Source organism: Tubulanus polymorphus, chromosome 3 (assembly GCF_964204645.1).
Source record: "Tubulanus polymorphus chromosome 3, tnTubPoly1.2, whole genome shotgun sequence".
In the NCBI taxonomy this organism is placed as follows: Eukaryota; Metazoa; Nemertea; class Palaeonemertea; order Tubulaniformes; family Tubulanidae; genus Tubulanus; species Tubulanus polymorphus.
The window spans coordinates 9958605-9972996 of record NC_134027.1 but is presented as its reverse complement, the minus strand read 5'-3'; the positions used below and the strand labels follow the sequence as shown (position 1 = coordinate 9972996).

General features: G+C 39.4%; 1 protein-coding gene across 1 annotated transcript in view; it reads right to left on the bottom strand.

The window, feature by feature from the left end:
- Positions 1 to 14392, bottom strand: part of LOC141901021 (muscle calcium channel subunit alpha-1-like) — a 92556-nt gene that overhangs the window by 39957 nt on the left and 38207 nt on the right. Inside the window, exons 8-10 of the mRNA XM_074788075.1 lie at positions 13948 to 14120; positions 8926 to 9016; positions 3196 to 3219 (exon numbers count right to left, since the gene is read on the bottom strand). Coding sequence (XP_074644176.1) covers positions 3196 to 3219; positions 8926 to 9016; positions 13948 to 14120 — 288 coding nt within the window. The remainder of the gene's footprint in view (positions 1 to 3195; positions 3220 to 8925; positions 9017 to 13947; positions 14121 to 14392) is intronic.

The window sequence follows — 14392 nt, the reverse complement described above, 5'->3', positions numbered from 1 at the left end:
TCATTACTATTGATAATTATACCCATATCTGGTGGCATAATGGCGTGATAACGTATGGTTTCAGGAGCCTTAAAACTCGGTTTGAAGCTTATTGACTATGAACTTATTTTGACAACGAAAGACTGAGTGTTTGTCACACCATCTGGTGGGATAACTTGGTGTTGCAGCTCCCCATCGGTGACAATGAGCGGATTACATGACTGATCACAACACTGCCATTTTGTTATCATGTGATGCAATCACTACTTCACTTATTGTGCCACTGTTTTCTTTCAATGTATGTCACATCACGCTGAGTCTACCATTGCCCAGGCAAACTATACAATGCAACACCTAACACACAAAATCCTTTTCTTGTTTTCAGTGTAAGGAGCTTTATCAAAAATACATAATCCATTCAACAGAGGAAAGCTCGCTGAAACCAATGATACCAAGATCATATTTCTATGACTATTCATTTGTGTGGAAATTGCTACCAGAGATGAATGGTTTACAGGCTTTTATAAGCGTTGTACATTATATCCTATTTATGTATTTGTGGTATTGTATAGCTATAAAATAAATTTGATTAATTAACAGTTTGGAAGGAATCCACGCCAGTTTCAGGTGTGTACTATCCACAACAACAATATCAATCAATGAACAGCTGATAATAGTTCATTAAATTGAAGTTGTACGGATCTGTCATAAATCATCAAGCAGCAAGTTCATACCGAAGATTGAGATCTCGTTGGGCGCATTGATTTGATTTATATGACCGACAATTCCGTGTACGCTAATATTGCTTTTCATTGTAACAGCCAATGAAAAGGCAGCAGGTTTTAAATTCCTTCAAAAACATCCCAGTGCAAAAATTGTTTTTGATGACGTTTATAATGAACACGCCAAGGCTCTCTTTTCTATTAGTTGGACTTTTCTGATTTCTAGGTATATGAAAAAAATAATTCATTATTATTTCTATTCGTGTGAATATTAAAGTGTGAATATTAAAGTAAACCTTTACAACGCGATACCTTTTTTGTTTCTTGTCTTGGGTGGTTGCTATGGAGATGAACGTTGGGGCAAAATCAAATTGCGTTATATCGAAAGAATTAATTCACGATTAGAATCTCGAATGTTTCACCGAGAATAACGAGAATCGTGTCGAATAATTTCACGCGAAAAAACAATTGATTATGGAAAAATATGCGGAGAGGAGTCTCGGCGGGGTTTTCATTCTGATCAGGTCAAGAATAAAGCCTAGCGTACATCGACATTGCGATTGGAGACAACTAGTTGCCGGGCAGTCTTCGGCACATGAGAGCAACTGGCTGGATACAATCAGTTGCTCGAATTTGTCGATGTGAGCCAGCTTACGATTGGTTAGCATCCATCTATCTCCAGTTCTACCCAGTTGCTCATGTTCTACTTTTGAGCAACTAGTTGTACTCAGTTGCTCTCATATCCGGCAATGTGAGCGCTCCATAATCAACAACACATGGTTGTAACTGACTAAAACAAAGCTATTTGTCACGTGACTTGTCATGCCCTCAAGAATATTTGCTAAAACACATCTCAGTTGCTGTCGATGTGTGCGCTATGGACCTAGCGACCGGCATGAGCCACGCAGTTGCTGGTTTTCATTAAATTTTCGATCTGAGCGGGGTACTCGCTCACTAGCAACTAGTTGTCTCCAGTCGCTTTGTCGATGTATGCTTAGCTTAAGAAGTACCAAACAATGTGGACAAACCCTGATACTATCTATCTACCCTTAATGAGTCCTTATGCGGAAACGAGTCCGTGAAAAATCGCAAAAAATACGCATGAAATGATTAAGCTCAACACAGTACAGGGTCGGATCCAGTTTTTCGGAAAAGGGGGAGCGCACTACTTACTACAGGAAATTTCGTAAAACTAGTTTATTCTGAGCACGTTCCTGGTTGAAATCAGTAATGAAATATGTTCACAATTTCACTGTTTTCTAAACAAAAAGTCTTAGGTAGAAAATTCCAAGGTCACGCTGCGGAAAAAGGAGGTGCACGCACCTTCTGGACCACTGCGGTACTTTCGATTCCAGTTTTATCTTCTTTGACCCGCATGCCAGCTAAGTCTTCCCGCAGCGTTGCTTCACTAATGACGCTGACATTTAGATACAGTTACTTCATCAACTCAGTCGAGAGAGATTGAATTCTGGAAATGTTGACGACATCAATGCCGACTCTCGCTTATTAAAGCATGTCGGTTTTAACGCAGTTCGGAAAGGGTTAACTACCATCTCTTCATGAGCAAACAATCCGGCTGACGCAAAGATCAGGACCCTGGGTGTTATAGACGATTCCTGTCAATAGCAACCTCTCGATTTCCTCGTTTAATTCCATCTGTCCATTTCACTCTCTATTGACTTGTTATTTGTTGACTGATAATGTTGCGCCGGATCAGATTGAAGTTATGGTAGATTCAGGCGCGTTGGAAGCAATTTTCGATTGCCGCGACCAATCGCCGATTTTTGACAGGTTCTCATGCCGCGGTGAACTTACCTCAATTTCGCCGAAAACATGGTATTCGAAGGAAAATACATAAATACATACATAAATTTTGGGGTGTTGATATATTAGGCAAAAGTCAACAGGAAATCCAGAGAATCTTAACGCTGAAGAATGGATGGGTATGGAAAGCATAAGTTTATGGTCCGTTCGCAAAAGTTAACTTATTAATCCTGTGAAAATTTTCGTTAGCAAAATAAAGTTACTTGATTAGTTAGCGCTATATATAACCTACAATCAAATTTGCACCCGATCAATTCAAAATGAAATCTACAGAATTTTCTCATTTCTGAAATAAGCATGGTTAGTACCTAGAAATATCGCCTAATTCAATAGGAATTAAACCTTGCGAGTTACGATTAGCGTACATGCTAAAATGTATTTTCAGATGAATTACAATTAAGAAAACCATGAGGAATTCATGAATCGACTTTACTTCAGGTATGACCAAAAATATCGCTGGCTCATTGGTCGATACCTTGACTTTTTTGCACCAAACGTTTTTCGAATAATTGCCGCAATGAATTTGTATTCCCATGGTCGAGCGGCTAACTTAAGAAAGAAATTACTGGCTAAGCCGCATCAAAAATGTAGCGTGCGCAGCATTGCCCGTTAATCTAATATAGCAACGAATTCAAGGCAAGACAGCCATGACGTTTTACTTTGTACTTACACATATAATTGCATTTCTTGTAGGCTATAACACAAAACAATAATATATTCAACAGGATCGTCTCCACTTATCGACAACATTTCGACCGGAATTAATCAAATTCGCACACATAAAAGTAATATGAAGTTAGTCTCCTAAAGGAGTCATTCTAGTAACATTTCAAACCAGATCTTATCGATCCCGACTACCTATCTAAGGTATTTCAACTAGTCTAGGGAACTTAAATGCATTTTTAGACTGGTACTCAGCGGAAGGGTTTACAGTTAGACATATAGAATAACCAAGTTGATATATTTAGTCTATAGAGTTAGTTAATCTAGTCATCAACCACTCTGTGTACATTCTGCGTTCTATGTACATTAATTATTTCCATCATTTTCATCAGTACATATAATATATAAGCATATAATGCATTTTAAATGCGGTTTGTAAGTCTATTTTGTAAGTCTCTTGTACTAATGTATATTATGGAAATAAATTCATTGCTAAAAAGAAAAACCATTCTGCAGAAACTTGTTTTCATCAACTGCTGATTTCGCATTGTAGCACTCATTCAACACAGCCTTTCGCAGAAACAACTAAAAGTAAAATGATATCTACTAATCCTTCGAAAACCCAGATTTTTCTTCAGCCACATGTTTCATCAATTTCCTCGCAAAAACAATGCTAAGCAACGCGACTCCGTTTTTCGCTACACGAACCAAACGTCGGATGTTTTGAAAAACATGGTTTCAGTGAAATAAAAGAAACCTTTTATTCTAACTTGTTGTTCTTAAACAAACCCAGGTCTTCGGAAAGCAATGTAGACAGAAAAAGTTATGTTTTCGAAAAGATGACTCTCACTAACACATCATACATGTCCATATTGCTTATCAAATCTAGATAAATTGAAAAAAATTGCATTTGAAGTCAAAGTCATGCCCAGCCAAAATAACATCTGAGGTGACTGACTGATCGCTATCAGAGAACCAATCTTGTTTTTTTAGATGCAGACAAACCGCATATATTCATGAAATTTCTCCGAAAGAGTCAAGGACACTTGGCAATGCCATCTTGAAGAAAATCAGACACGCGCAGATGACGAGTAAATATAGCCATCACTTTAGTAGTTGTTGTTTTCCACATCTAGAAAAATGTCCATTAGCAAAGGCACTTCTACTGGAGTGATTGTCAGATAATCATTCGGAGCGCATCGTGTCCTCACAAAGATGATAATAATGCCTCGGTGTGTTGGATATTTCTTTGTGTTTCAATTTCTTTTTTCCAGGCGAACAAAATCCAGCCTTGGTCTCGGCTTTACGCGAAAGTAAAACTGAAAATAGCCGCAATTACACTGAACTGCCGAGGAACCATCCGATAAAGATCAAGAAGGCATTTAATAGTATCAGCAGTTGAAGGCCATTCATTATTTCATCAAATGATTTATGATTTATTTAATTCAAATAATTGTGTTCCATAATACACTTGACTTTCATGAGAATGACACGAACGATAAGTTCACACAATGTCATTTCAATTTGAACTACGAACGCCATAACTAAACTTCACTACAACACTCGACCAGCACAACTTGGATTCATCTTTGCGCTCATGCTGCAGTGGTTTTCACGAGAAAAAAATCAATTCACTTTCAAGAAATATTGGTTCGATCGTGATGACCAAGTTGGCAAGTATCCGAGTCCGCCGTTGTAGCACTGACCATCGCACGCGCAAACTGTTATTACTCCGATATACCATACCCACATACCGTATGACAGTGATGACAACGGAGTTGATTTATTGACTCTGTCACGTCATACCTAACCTGGGAATTCGGCCTCTTGAAAAAAAGTCAACCGCCTTTGATAATCCCGCGCTTGAAAGACTTTGACGACGTTTACTCTGTGAAACCCAAATGACGGTGGATATGGAGATAAATATCAGCGCACTTATCAGATATAATAGACCTGCCAGTATTGTGTCTTGCATAAATTAATAAATGGGGCAGATTCGTGACTGATATGTCTGGAGCACGGATACATCTTTCTATATAGCTCTCTCGAGTTGGACGCCCTCCAAATTTACAGAATACCGTTGTTGAAAAGCCTGAAAATGCCTAAAAGATCCATTAAAGCGTTACGTATGCAGATTCAATACGAAATTCGATTTAGATTGGTATAATTGTAGGTTTTTCCAAATCCTGGCACACTTAACATGTCGCCATTTTTAAAAACGTCAGATGATTAATTCACCTTCACATCGCTTTGTCTGGGGTACCTATAATCAAAAGGTATCTGACTCCGGGGATTACAGAGTCTGTGTTATACAGATATCAGAAAAGAGAGGCTGAAACAGTAAAGTAAGTTGGGTGGCCCTGCCCTTCTTTGATACTAAGCCCTACGATCTAGATGATAGAAGTTCGCCCAATTGGTACCGATAATCCCCGTGTCACCACAATTCCGGATCTGCCCCTACAACAACCTTTCTTCTCAGGGTGGGGATGAAATTTGACGGCGAGACGAAATTAGTTCGTTATTCGCCGTCGTATTTGACCTAGCTGAGTTGAATATTACACGCCGCGCCGCCATTACGCATCCCGATGATCCTTCGTCAGATCATTAAGATCATCGCTCGCGGTGAAAATCATCACGGATCCTATGATGTAAACAGGACGTATCAATGAATCGTCGGCTACCCAGATGCAGCGATGACGACGATGACGAAAATTGTCTCAATTATGCTGATGATAGCAATAATAACGCGTAGTCCTAATAGTCACACGATATACTTTCTCAACTCTTAGCATAGGGAATATACATATATATATATATATATATATATATATATATATATATATATATATATATATATATATATATATATATATATAGGACCACGTGGTCACGGATAGCCGATGGGATCGTTATAAGCCGCGATCACACGGAGACGATTGGGCGAGGGCCGCACGGATCAGGCCCGAGTCAAATTTTGCCAAAGCCTTATTAGAGAGCATTAGACGAAGCAGAGTGAATCACTTCCGGAACCAGGAGCAATTCACACACACATAACTTGGCCTCCGCTAATATGTGATTAAGGCCTAGTCCGAGGTTTTCGGTCAGGCCAAATTTGGTCCGGTACTAACGGTTAGGCATCCGTGTGAACAGTTGTTCTGGGCCTTATTTGACCCAATTCTTGCTATCGAGGCTAAAATATTTTCTTTTTTTTCTAACACCCTCAACCCTCTAAGCGAGCAAGCAGGTTCGATGTTTCTCTTTCCCAATGGGGCAGAGACAGGAGAAGAACCTTCGACCAAGAAACTCTGTCGCCACCAGGGTTTGAACCCATGAACCCTGGATTGACAAGACCAGTGACCAGCGGCTTTAACCACTCAGCCACTGCGCCTCTGATGACTAGCTGTGCCAAATATCTGCTAAAATATCTGATGACTAGCTGTGCCATCCGTCTCGAAAAATATAACTATGCATGCTGGAAGCTATACTTCACATGTCTATATATAATTTGCCATGATAAACATTGCCAACGGGATGTTTGTTCGCGTGCACGCACCCGAGAGTGCCGAGACAAAATCAAAGATTTTATCAGCTAGCGGTTATCAAATGACGTGACAAAGTCATTGCAAGTATAACCGTGCCGAGTAATTCAACTCTCCGATCAATCCGGATTCAAACGACGGCACAACACGAAATGAACTCGCGAATCATCGAGTGTTTTCCGAGAAATGCTGAAATCTAATAATTTTACGAGAATTTTCGAGAATCGTCATAAAAATGGCAATAGTTAAAATCTCTGAAATTTACAGTTTGTTTGCGAAGGCAAGATTGAGATTTCCGCGAAAAAAAAAACTAGGAAATCATGAATAGAAATATTCAAATTTTATAGACTAAAAATCCAGAATAACGAGGACGACACTAGGATTTTTTGAAAGGCGGTTAGAACTTATATAGGGAACTACATGCAATACTTTGCACCGTATCTGCCAAGTGTTGAAGGAAAACAAGCATTTCTGAATCCTTGAAATTGCTTGAATGTTTTTAAAGTCTTGATTTTTGACATTCGAAGCTTGAGAGCAGCATTTTCTGGACCTTTTGCGCAAAAGTTTAAGGAAATTTCAGGTATGTGGAAAAACTAAATTTGAGAGCCGAATTCTCAAAGCTATCATTCAGATTCCCCGTACGTTCGGGTAAGTCGATGTTTGCTCGACCAAGCGTGAACGCGCAACAGATATATCCATAAATCTGCGACGAGCGTTATTGAATTTCATCGACGACGGGCGCGCGTCTCATCGCTGTGAAAATTTCAACGCGAGCAATTTTTGCTGAGAAATTTTACTACGAATCAGAGCCGGTTCAATTATCGGCCAATCAACTCTTGACAGATGGAATTTGAAATATTGAAATTTTTTTTGCAGCCGCAATGGCGTAAGTAGGGTTTCATCGAAATCTTCGATAAAATGAACAACCATTCCTATATTTCATCCTTTCATAACGGTGATCAACAATCATGGAATTACTCGCACCAGTAAATAACAGAATTTTACTAATCGCAGAAATCTTCTTTGATTTGCTGTCCATGGTTTCCCTAATGATTCTGCTACATTAACCTCTATCTCTAAACCTAACCCGGAATTCCCAGAAAGTTCTTGAAATGAAGTTCATATATATTTGAGAAACATTTCGGCTAAAGACTATTAGCCCATTATCCATTCATTGGAAAACACAAAATTACAACTCAAAAGATAGATAGCAGTTTGATTGGCAAGAAGAGTATAGGTGTTATGAGCTCAGTTCTGGCTTTTGACTTGCTTCTACTTAACTCTGACATAAGCCAAGACATAGCTGATTTAGGTAAAATTTGACAATTGAACAACCAAGCCCATAAATCTGATATTGCAACCTGACCATGGACTTTGTCTGTATGGGGAAATAGTCAGTACGAGGGTTAGGAATCCAGTAGCTAGGCGGAAGTAGTTGTCTTAAACTATCATCAACTATTTCATATTGATATAGCTTTTTGTTAGATATCAATGAACGGAGGCCCATGCGTTAAGGATGAATTCATGCTGCTGAAAACCATATGAGAATATAACGCCAGCAGTCATTATTCTTTCGTTAGAAACTATTGAAGAAACACTTTCAAACAACCAAAACATTTCGTCATATGGCATTCAGTTGCCTAAAAATTGAATATCTGTAATGTAAACATTTTAGTTTGAAATGCTGGGCCTAGTTGCATCGTAAGTTCAAAAGAGGTCTAAAATTTCAAGACTAGTATCATGTTGACAGATTGGCGAAAGAAGTTGATATCAGACTAGTCTTAAGTCTAAGCCGTGATCATGCAACTGGCCTCTGATGATTAGAAAATTAGAAAAATATTGCACTCCATATCAAGATCTGTACATGATTGCCTGTCCAATTCATTTCACATTTTCCACATTGAAATATCGGGAAAAATGACCAAAAACGTCCATTTTTCGCCCCTACAATTTTGCGGAATCTACCGAATTACCGGTTGCCATCGACGACAACATCCGAGAACAATAGAACGGTAAGGTCATACGGATCGCTACGACGACTTTTCACAATTCGATTGGTCAAACGATTTCAACGACGCGTCGCGTTACGAGATCGTCCGTCGACCGCTCTCCTACGGCTCGGCGACGTTCAATACGAGACGAGAGCCGTTTTCTTGAAATTATTGTCAGTCGCAGTTACCATGGCAACGATAGCTTACCTTTTTCTATGCCACCACGATTGCTGCTGGATATCGCCGCTACCTAGCTCCTCCGTTTTTTCCGATGATCCCGTATCACTTGTTGTTTTATCTGAAAAATTAATGTATATTTCTTGGACTCGGCGTAAACACGGGGACGTATTCAATACGGGAATGGTCGATGAAACGAAGGATTTTCCGGACGAGAAGGCGATGAACACTCAATTTGTTTTCTGTACAAACTGATGAGGAATGAATTTGTTTCATGTATTAAGTAGTTAAGGCCAAAAAAAATAATTGATACCTCGTTTTTCATTTCTGCCGAGCTTAATAGTCAACCCGGCCGGCCACATATACGCTGTACATTGATTACTTTAAAATCATGATCAAACTAACAATAACAGACCCGGTAGTTATAGAAAGGAACTGGTTCCAAATTTTATTGCAGTTCACGAAATGACCCGGCCGATTACGAGAAAACAGGTAACGTTTCACTTAACCCTAATCGAACGATAATATCTGCACATCATTCAGTGTGGCCACTTTCTGCTCTATTCTGTCTATTTTGACCTGACTTGAGAGCATACCGGGTGGCCTAGCTCGCTAATTTTTGGTAGTACATACCTGATGAAAGTCTTAATAGGACCAGAAAGGACAGGCAGTCGACCTAAATCATCATTTTTAAATCCATTTGAAACTGTATTGAAGGATATCCAAAAAGTCTTCACTGAAAGGGGTTAAATGAAGAGAAGTGACTCCATGATTTGAAAGGTTAACAATATGTTTCCATACCTACGCATCAAATTTCAGTTGGTAGGCATGGAAACATATTGTTAAACTTTCAAATCATGGAGTCTCTTTTCTCTCAGGAACCCCTCTCAATGCAGATTTTTTGGATATCCTTCAATACAGTTTCAAATGGATTAAAAATGATGATTTAGGTCGACTGCCAATGCATTCTGGTCCTAATAAGACTTTTATCAGGTAGGCTATGTACCACAAAAATTGACTGAGCTAGGCTACCCTGTATGCTCTCAAGTCAGGTTGAAATAGACATTAGTCTATAAACATTATTGTAGTGGTTTTCACAGCGTCTAAAAATCTATATCCAATGATAGCGGTTGGATTATGAGGGACTGCAGGTATAAATCATATAGGTAATCATATCTTCGGATACGTGAATGATATAGTGACGTAGAGCTACCGCAGACGAGTTATACATCTCAAATCTCGCCGAATATGGAAGGACGCAAATACAAATCAGCATTACCATGAATAATTTAGCAACATCTTCATCTAGCAAAGAAATATGAATAATCCATTTGCAATTTGTCATGTGTCGAGAGGAGGGGAGAGAGAGGGAGTGAGGGAGAGAGGGGGAGAGAGAGCCATAAGAGGTCCGTGCATCGCCTCCCTCTCAGAACATTTAAGGAAACATTTCATCCACCAGAAATCGCTAGCAAGTTTCTACCAAGCTTTCATCAAAGATTTCTAATGATTCTCGGAAATGGTATGAAAAATCTTGTCGATATTTCTACTGCTTGAGAAAGTTCTTTGACATAAACTCCTTTTTTTTAGGGAAAGTTGGTTCCACGAATCTCGTAATCTCTACTGCTTAAATGATTTTTTTTCAATTGCTTAAGAAACTAGGGTACTTCATTTTTTTTCAATTTCTGAAAACTAAAAAGCTGGTTCCACGAATCTGGCGATTTTGACTACTTAACAACTCTTTCAAACTCAAGTGAAAATTCACTGAATATACAGCTGCATAGTGGAACAGCTATAACAGGTTTTCTGCAGCCCAGGGCATTTTCATCAATCCTGTATAGCAGTAACAATGACAATGTACGTAAGACCTAAGACAAATATCATCTCATAAAAACTTCTTAAGCCGTTACGAGGACTGGTCCTCTGTTTTAAATTTCTAATTTGAAAAATTTTTTGAATGTTAATTTTGTTTTTAACCCTTTCAGTGCATCGACACCGCTGTGCGGTGTATGAATTGATGACTTTGCTAGTACACCGCATCGCAGTGCATTGATGTCATTTATAATTAGTTTTTATCTCTATTGAAAGATGGCAACACCCGTCACACAAAGTTAAATATTAGTAACTAATGATGTACTGCACTACAGTGTAGACACAACTGTAGCAGCATGCCCATTATTCAACACTGTGGGCTGGAAATTTTAAATATTTTCAAATTATCTCCAACACTTTCGGGTATGAATTGGTCAGCGCTAAAATGGTCAGATTTGTACCCTCGTTGGTTTTTGTCATATTATCTACTCTCCACGTTCTAGTACGGCTACTACCATTGTTATAGGTTCGTTAACAAAATTGATACTTGGGCATGTCTCCAATCGACGAAGGACGAATGAAGGTTCGAATCGAATAACGCGGCCGAATAATAATTCATAATCGGGTTACAGCGCCGGTATAGTCGGTCTTTTCATTGTTCGTTAAATAACGCGAGTAACTAAGCAACAGATACTAACACGGACGAGCGAGCGAGCGAACGAGCGAACGAACGCGTGCCGCGGCCGTAGTTATAGATCCGAATGAAAAGTCCAGCCACTCGGTGTTAATGCCGCAACATTAATCATCATCGAGCATTAAATAAGATTTACCAATGACGACGACACGGCGATTTCATACATCATACAGAGCGACGACGGCAACAGCGGTGGCCGCGGTGGCAGCTCTTTAACAGTACGCGACAGAAATTAATAACTGATATAACTTTGCAGAGCGGAATACAGATTCGAGTAGCGCGCCTGATCGATGATGACTGCGATAACAATACATTATTTTGCGCAGGTTTTGTCGTGTAACAATGCATGGCGCGCAGCGCGTGCCCACGTGCACATTCTCGCGCTACACTCGCATGCCATTACGCAGATTTAGATGAACTTGCAGCGCGGACCCCCATCCTGGATCTATTCTAGGCATTAGCACTGTTCAGTTAAAATACGTATGTGGGGGACCCATAGGATATGGTGGCCACTTACCACCGATTTACAAATCCCTCGAGTTTTCCCTGATTTTTGCGTGCGATTACAAGAAACTCCTTGAGTGTATCAGTGAAACATCTAGGTTAAAAATATTACAATTCGTACATGTTTCAGTGAATCACGTACTGATAAAGAAACAAATGGTCAATAGCAATATCTGAATTCCATGAGTTTTTGGTAAAATCCGTCAAATTTAAAAAGATTTCTTTCTGTCCAGTTTCCATGATTTTTCTGATTCCCTGAGTTTTCAAGGTCAGTGGCCACCCTGTGGGAAAATGTGAAAGCAATTCTTGTCTTCATACACTTTAACAGTTCTGAAAACAGTTAAATCGTCAGTAATAACAACATATTTTCTAAGGCCCAGAAATCTCAAATCGGATGACCCAGAAATCTGATGATGTAACAGTTAAAAGTCATGTGAACATACACGTACAAGTTTCGTATGGAAGTTGTGAGTTAAACGATGAGAAATTTGATACATTCACATCTTTTTTCTCATGGTTGGCGATTATTGGCTTCCATAAATTTCAAAACAATCAATCAAACTTTAGAACAGTATTTAAGATCTCCATAATTCAAAAGAGCTAATGAATTAATGACAGCAACCGACCGCAAATAAACAATTTCTTTCTCTCCAATAAAGACGGACGATTGCCTGATGATATGTATATATTTACAGCGAATATGGATCTCATGGGAATCGCTCTCAGTAGATTCTCAAAAACGACCTTGCAAGACTAGTAATTGCGCAGTAAGCGTGCTGATGGCTCGTTGGACGTATCGACAGCATTTGTTTCCTAGATTTCATAATTTGAAGCCAATCATCATCAGGAGAATGGAAATTACAACTCGTATTTGGAATTTTAATTTTTCCATAAATCTTAACAGCGTTCGACCGCTGCACTGCGCTAAGCAAAGCTCTACTAGAAATATTCCCGCTTCAAAACAGTACGGCCCCATCTGATTTCGAAGTGAAATAGCGCCGCTGCTTCTTTACTCAGACCAACGCGAAAAACATCTCGGAAGAATTTTCTATCGACAATCGTTCTCGCGTTCACGACATTTTGGCCTCGTATGAATCGTACAGCGCAGGGCAATGACCACTAATGGACTGCTGCTAGCATTAAGATTTGAAACAAGAATCCCTTATAAGACCATCATAAACATTCGGTAAGTGCCATGGAAGTGTATACTCGTGTTCGGTACTCTCGGGAGACCGGGTCGGTCATTCAGAGAATACAGCATCTAGACTAACGGCTGAATTAAGTAAGGATTCCATCGTGCGACGGAAATGTCCTTCAATATCGAAATGAGATTAAATACCAAGCTTCCGATGTACACACTATGCATGCACGAACGTTGAGTCAAATCAGTGAAAAACGATAAATATAGCAAGTGTATAAGTAGGAAATCAAACAACATTGTGCAGATGCTCGTTTCAATAAAGGGGTACCGGCAACGCTACTGTGGCATGCGAAATTCCACCATTATCCGCCTAGGTTCACTAGCGTGCAGTACAACGTCAATGCTGGCAAAAATTTCTCTAATTTTATGCATGGTGTTCGAAAATTGTTGCACATACAAACTCTTGGATACATTATTTGCCTAATTTTTTTATCATAAGACCGAAAACTGAGATCAAGGAAAATTTTTATCAGCATTTCGCATACAGCTAAGTGGCGCCATCTGCCAGGATAGCTCGTGTGCCTGTACCCCATCAGCAATCATACGTTCTTATTAGAAACTTTTACATGGCGAGACGTGGCTCACATACCCTAAGATGGGATACAAATGATTGGACCAGTGATATCACCCAGATTAAACGATGGTGATCAATCCGAGACTTCAATGTATACGGACGAAAAGTGCAAGCTCATATTTTCATGCTAGCAGACGCACATAAAATCGTTACAGGTTACTTTCCATTACATGAATAACGTCCGCAGAACGTGTGAAAGCGTTTCTGATTGATCCTCTTACGGATGGCAGGCTTGATTGCGATATCATCGAGTATAATTGGATAACTTACTATGCCTCGGTCCGGGATCAGTCCCGTCGTCATCTTCATTCTCTGGATCTATATCCTCGGCTTGCGTAATCCAATCTAAATATCCGCGTAAATCCTCTTCTAACTGCTGCTTCTCGCGTAGTTTCTGGAAGTCGCCGCGACTTTTCGCTTTTTCTCGCTCTTTAGAAAACTCACTGAAAATAAAGTCAGCGATAATATCATCATCTCATATGTAATCATCATCATCATCATATTTTTTTACCATTCATCTTTATAAAAAAAAAAACAAAAGCGAACACAAATATATAATCAGCCTAGCAAAGCGCCTAAGTGGCATTGTATGCAAGGGTGAATATAAATTTGATATGACTATAAGGCCCATCATCATCACCATTGCTTAGTTTTACAGGTAATTGACAGTAGACACCACTCAAGTCGGAACATGGTTCCCACAGAACAGGAATTG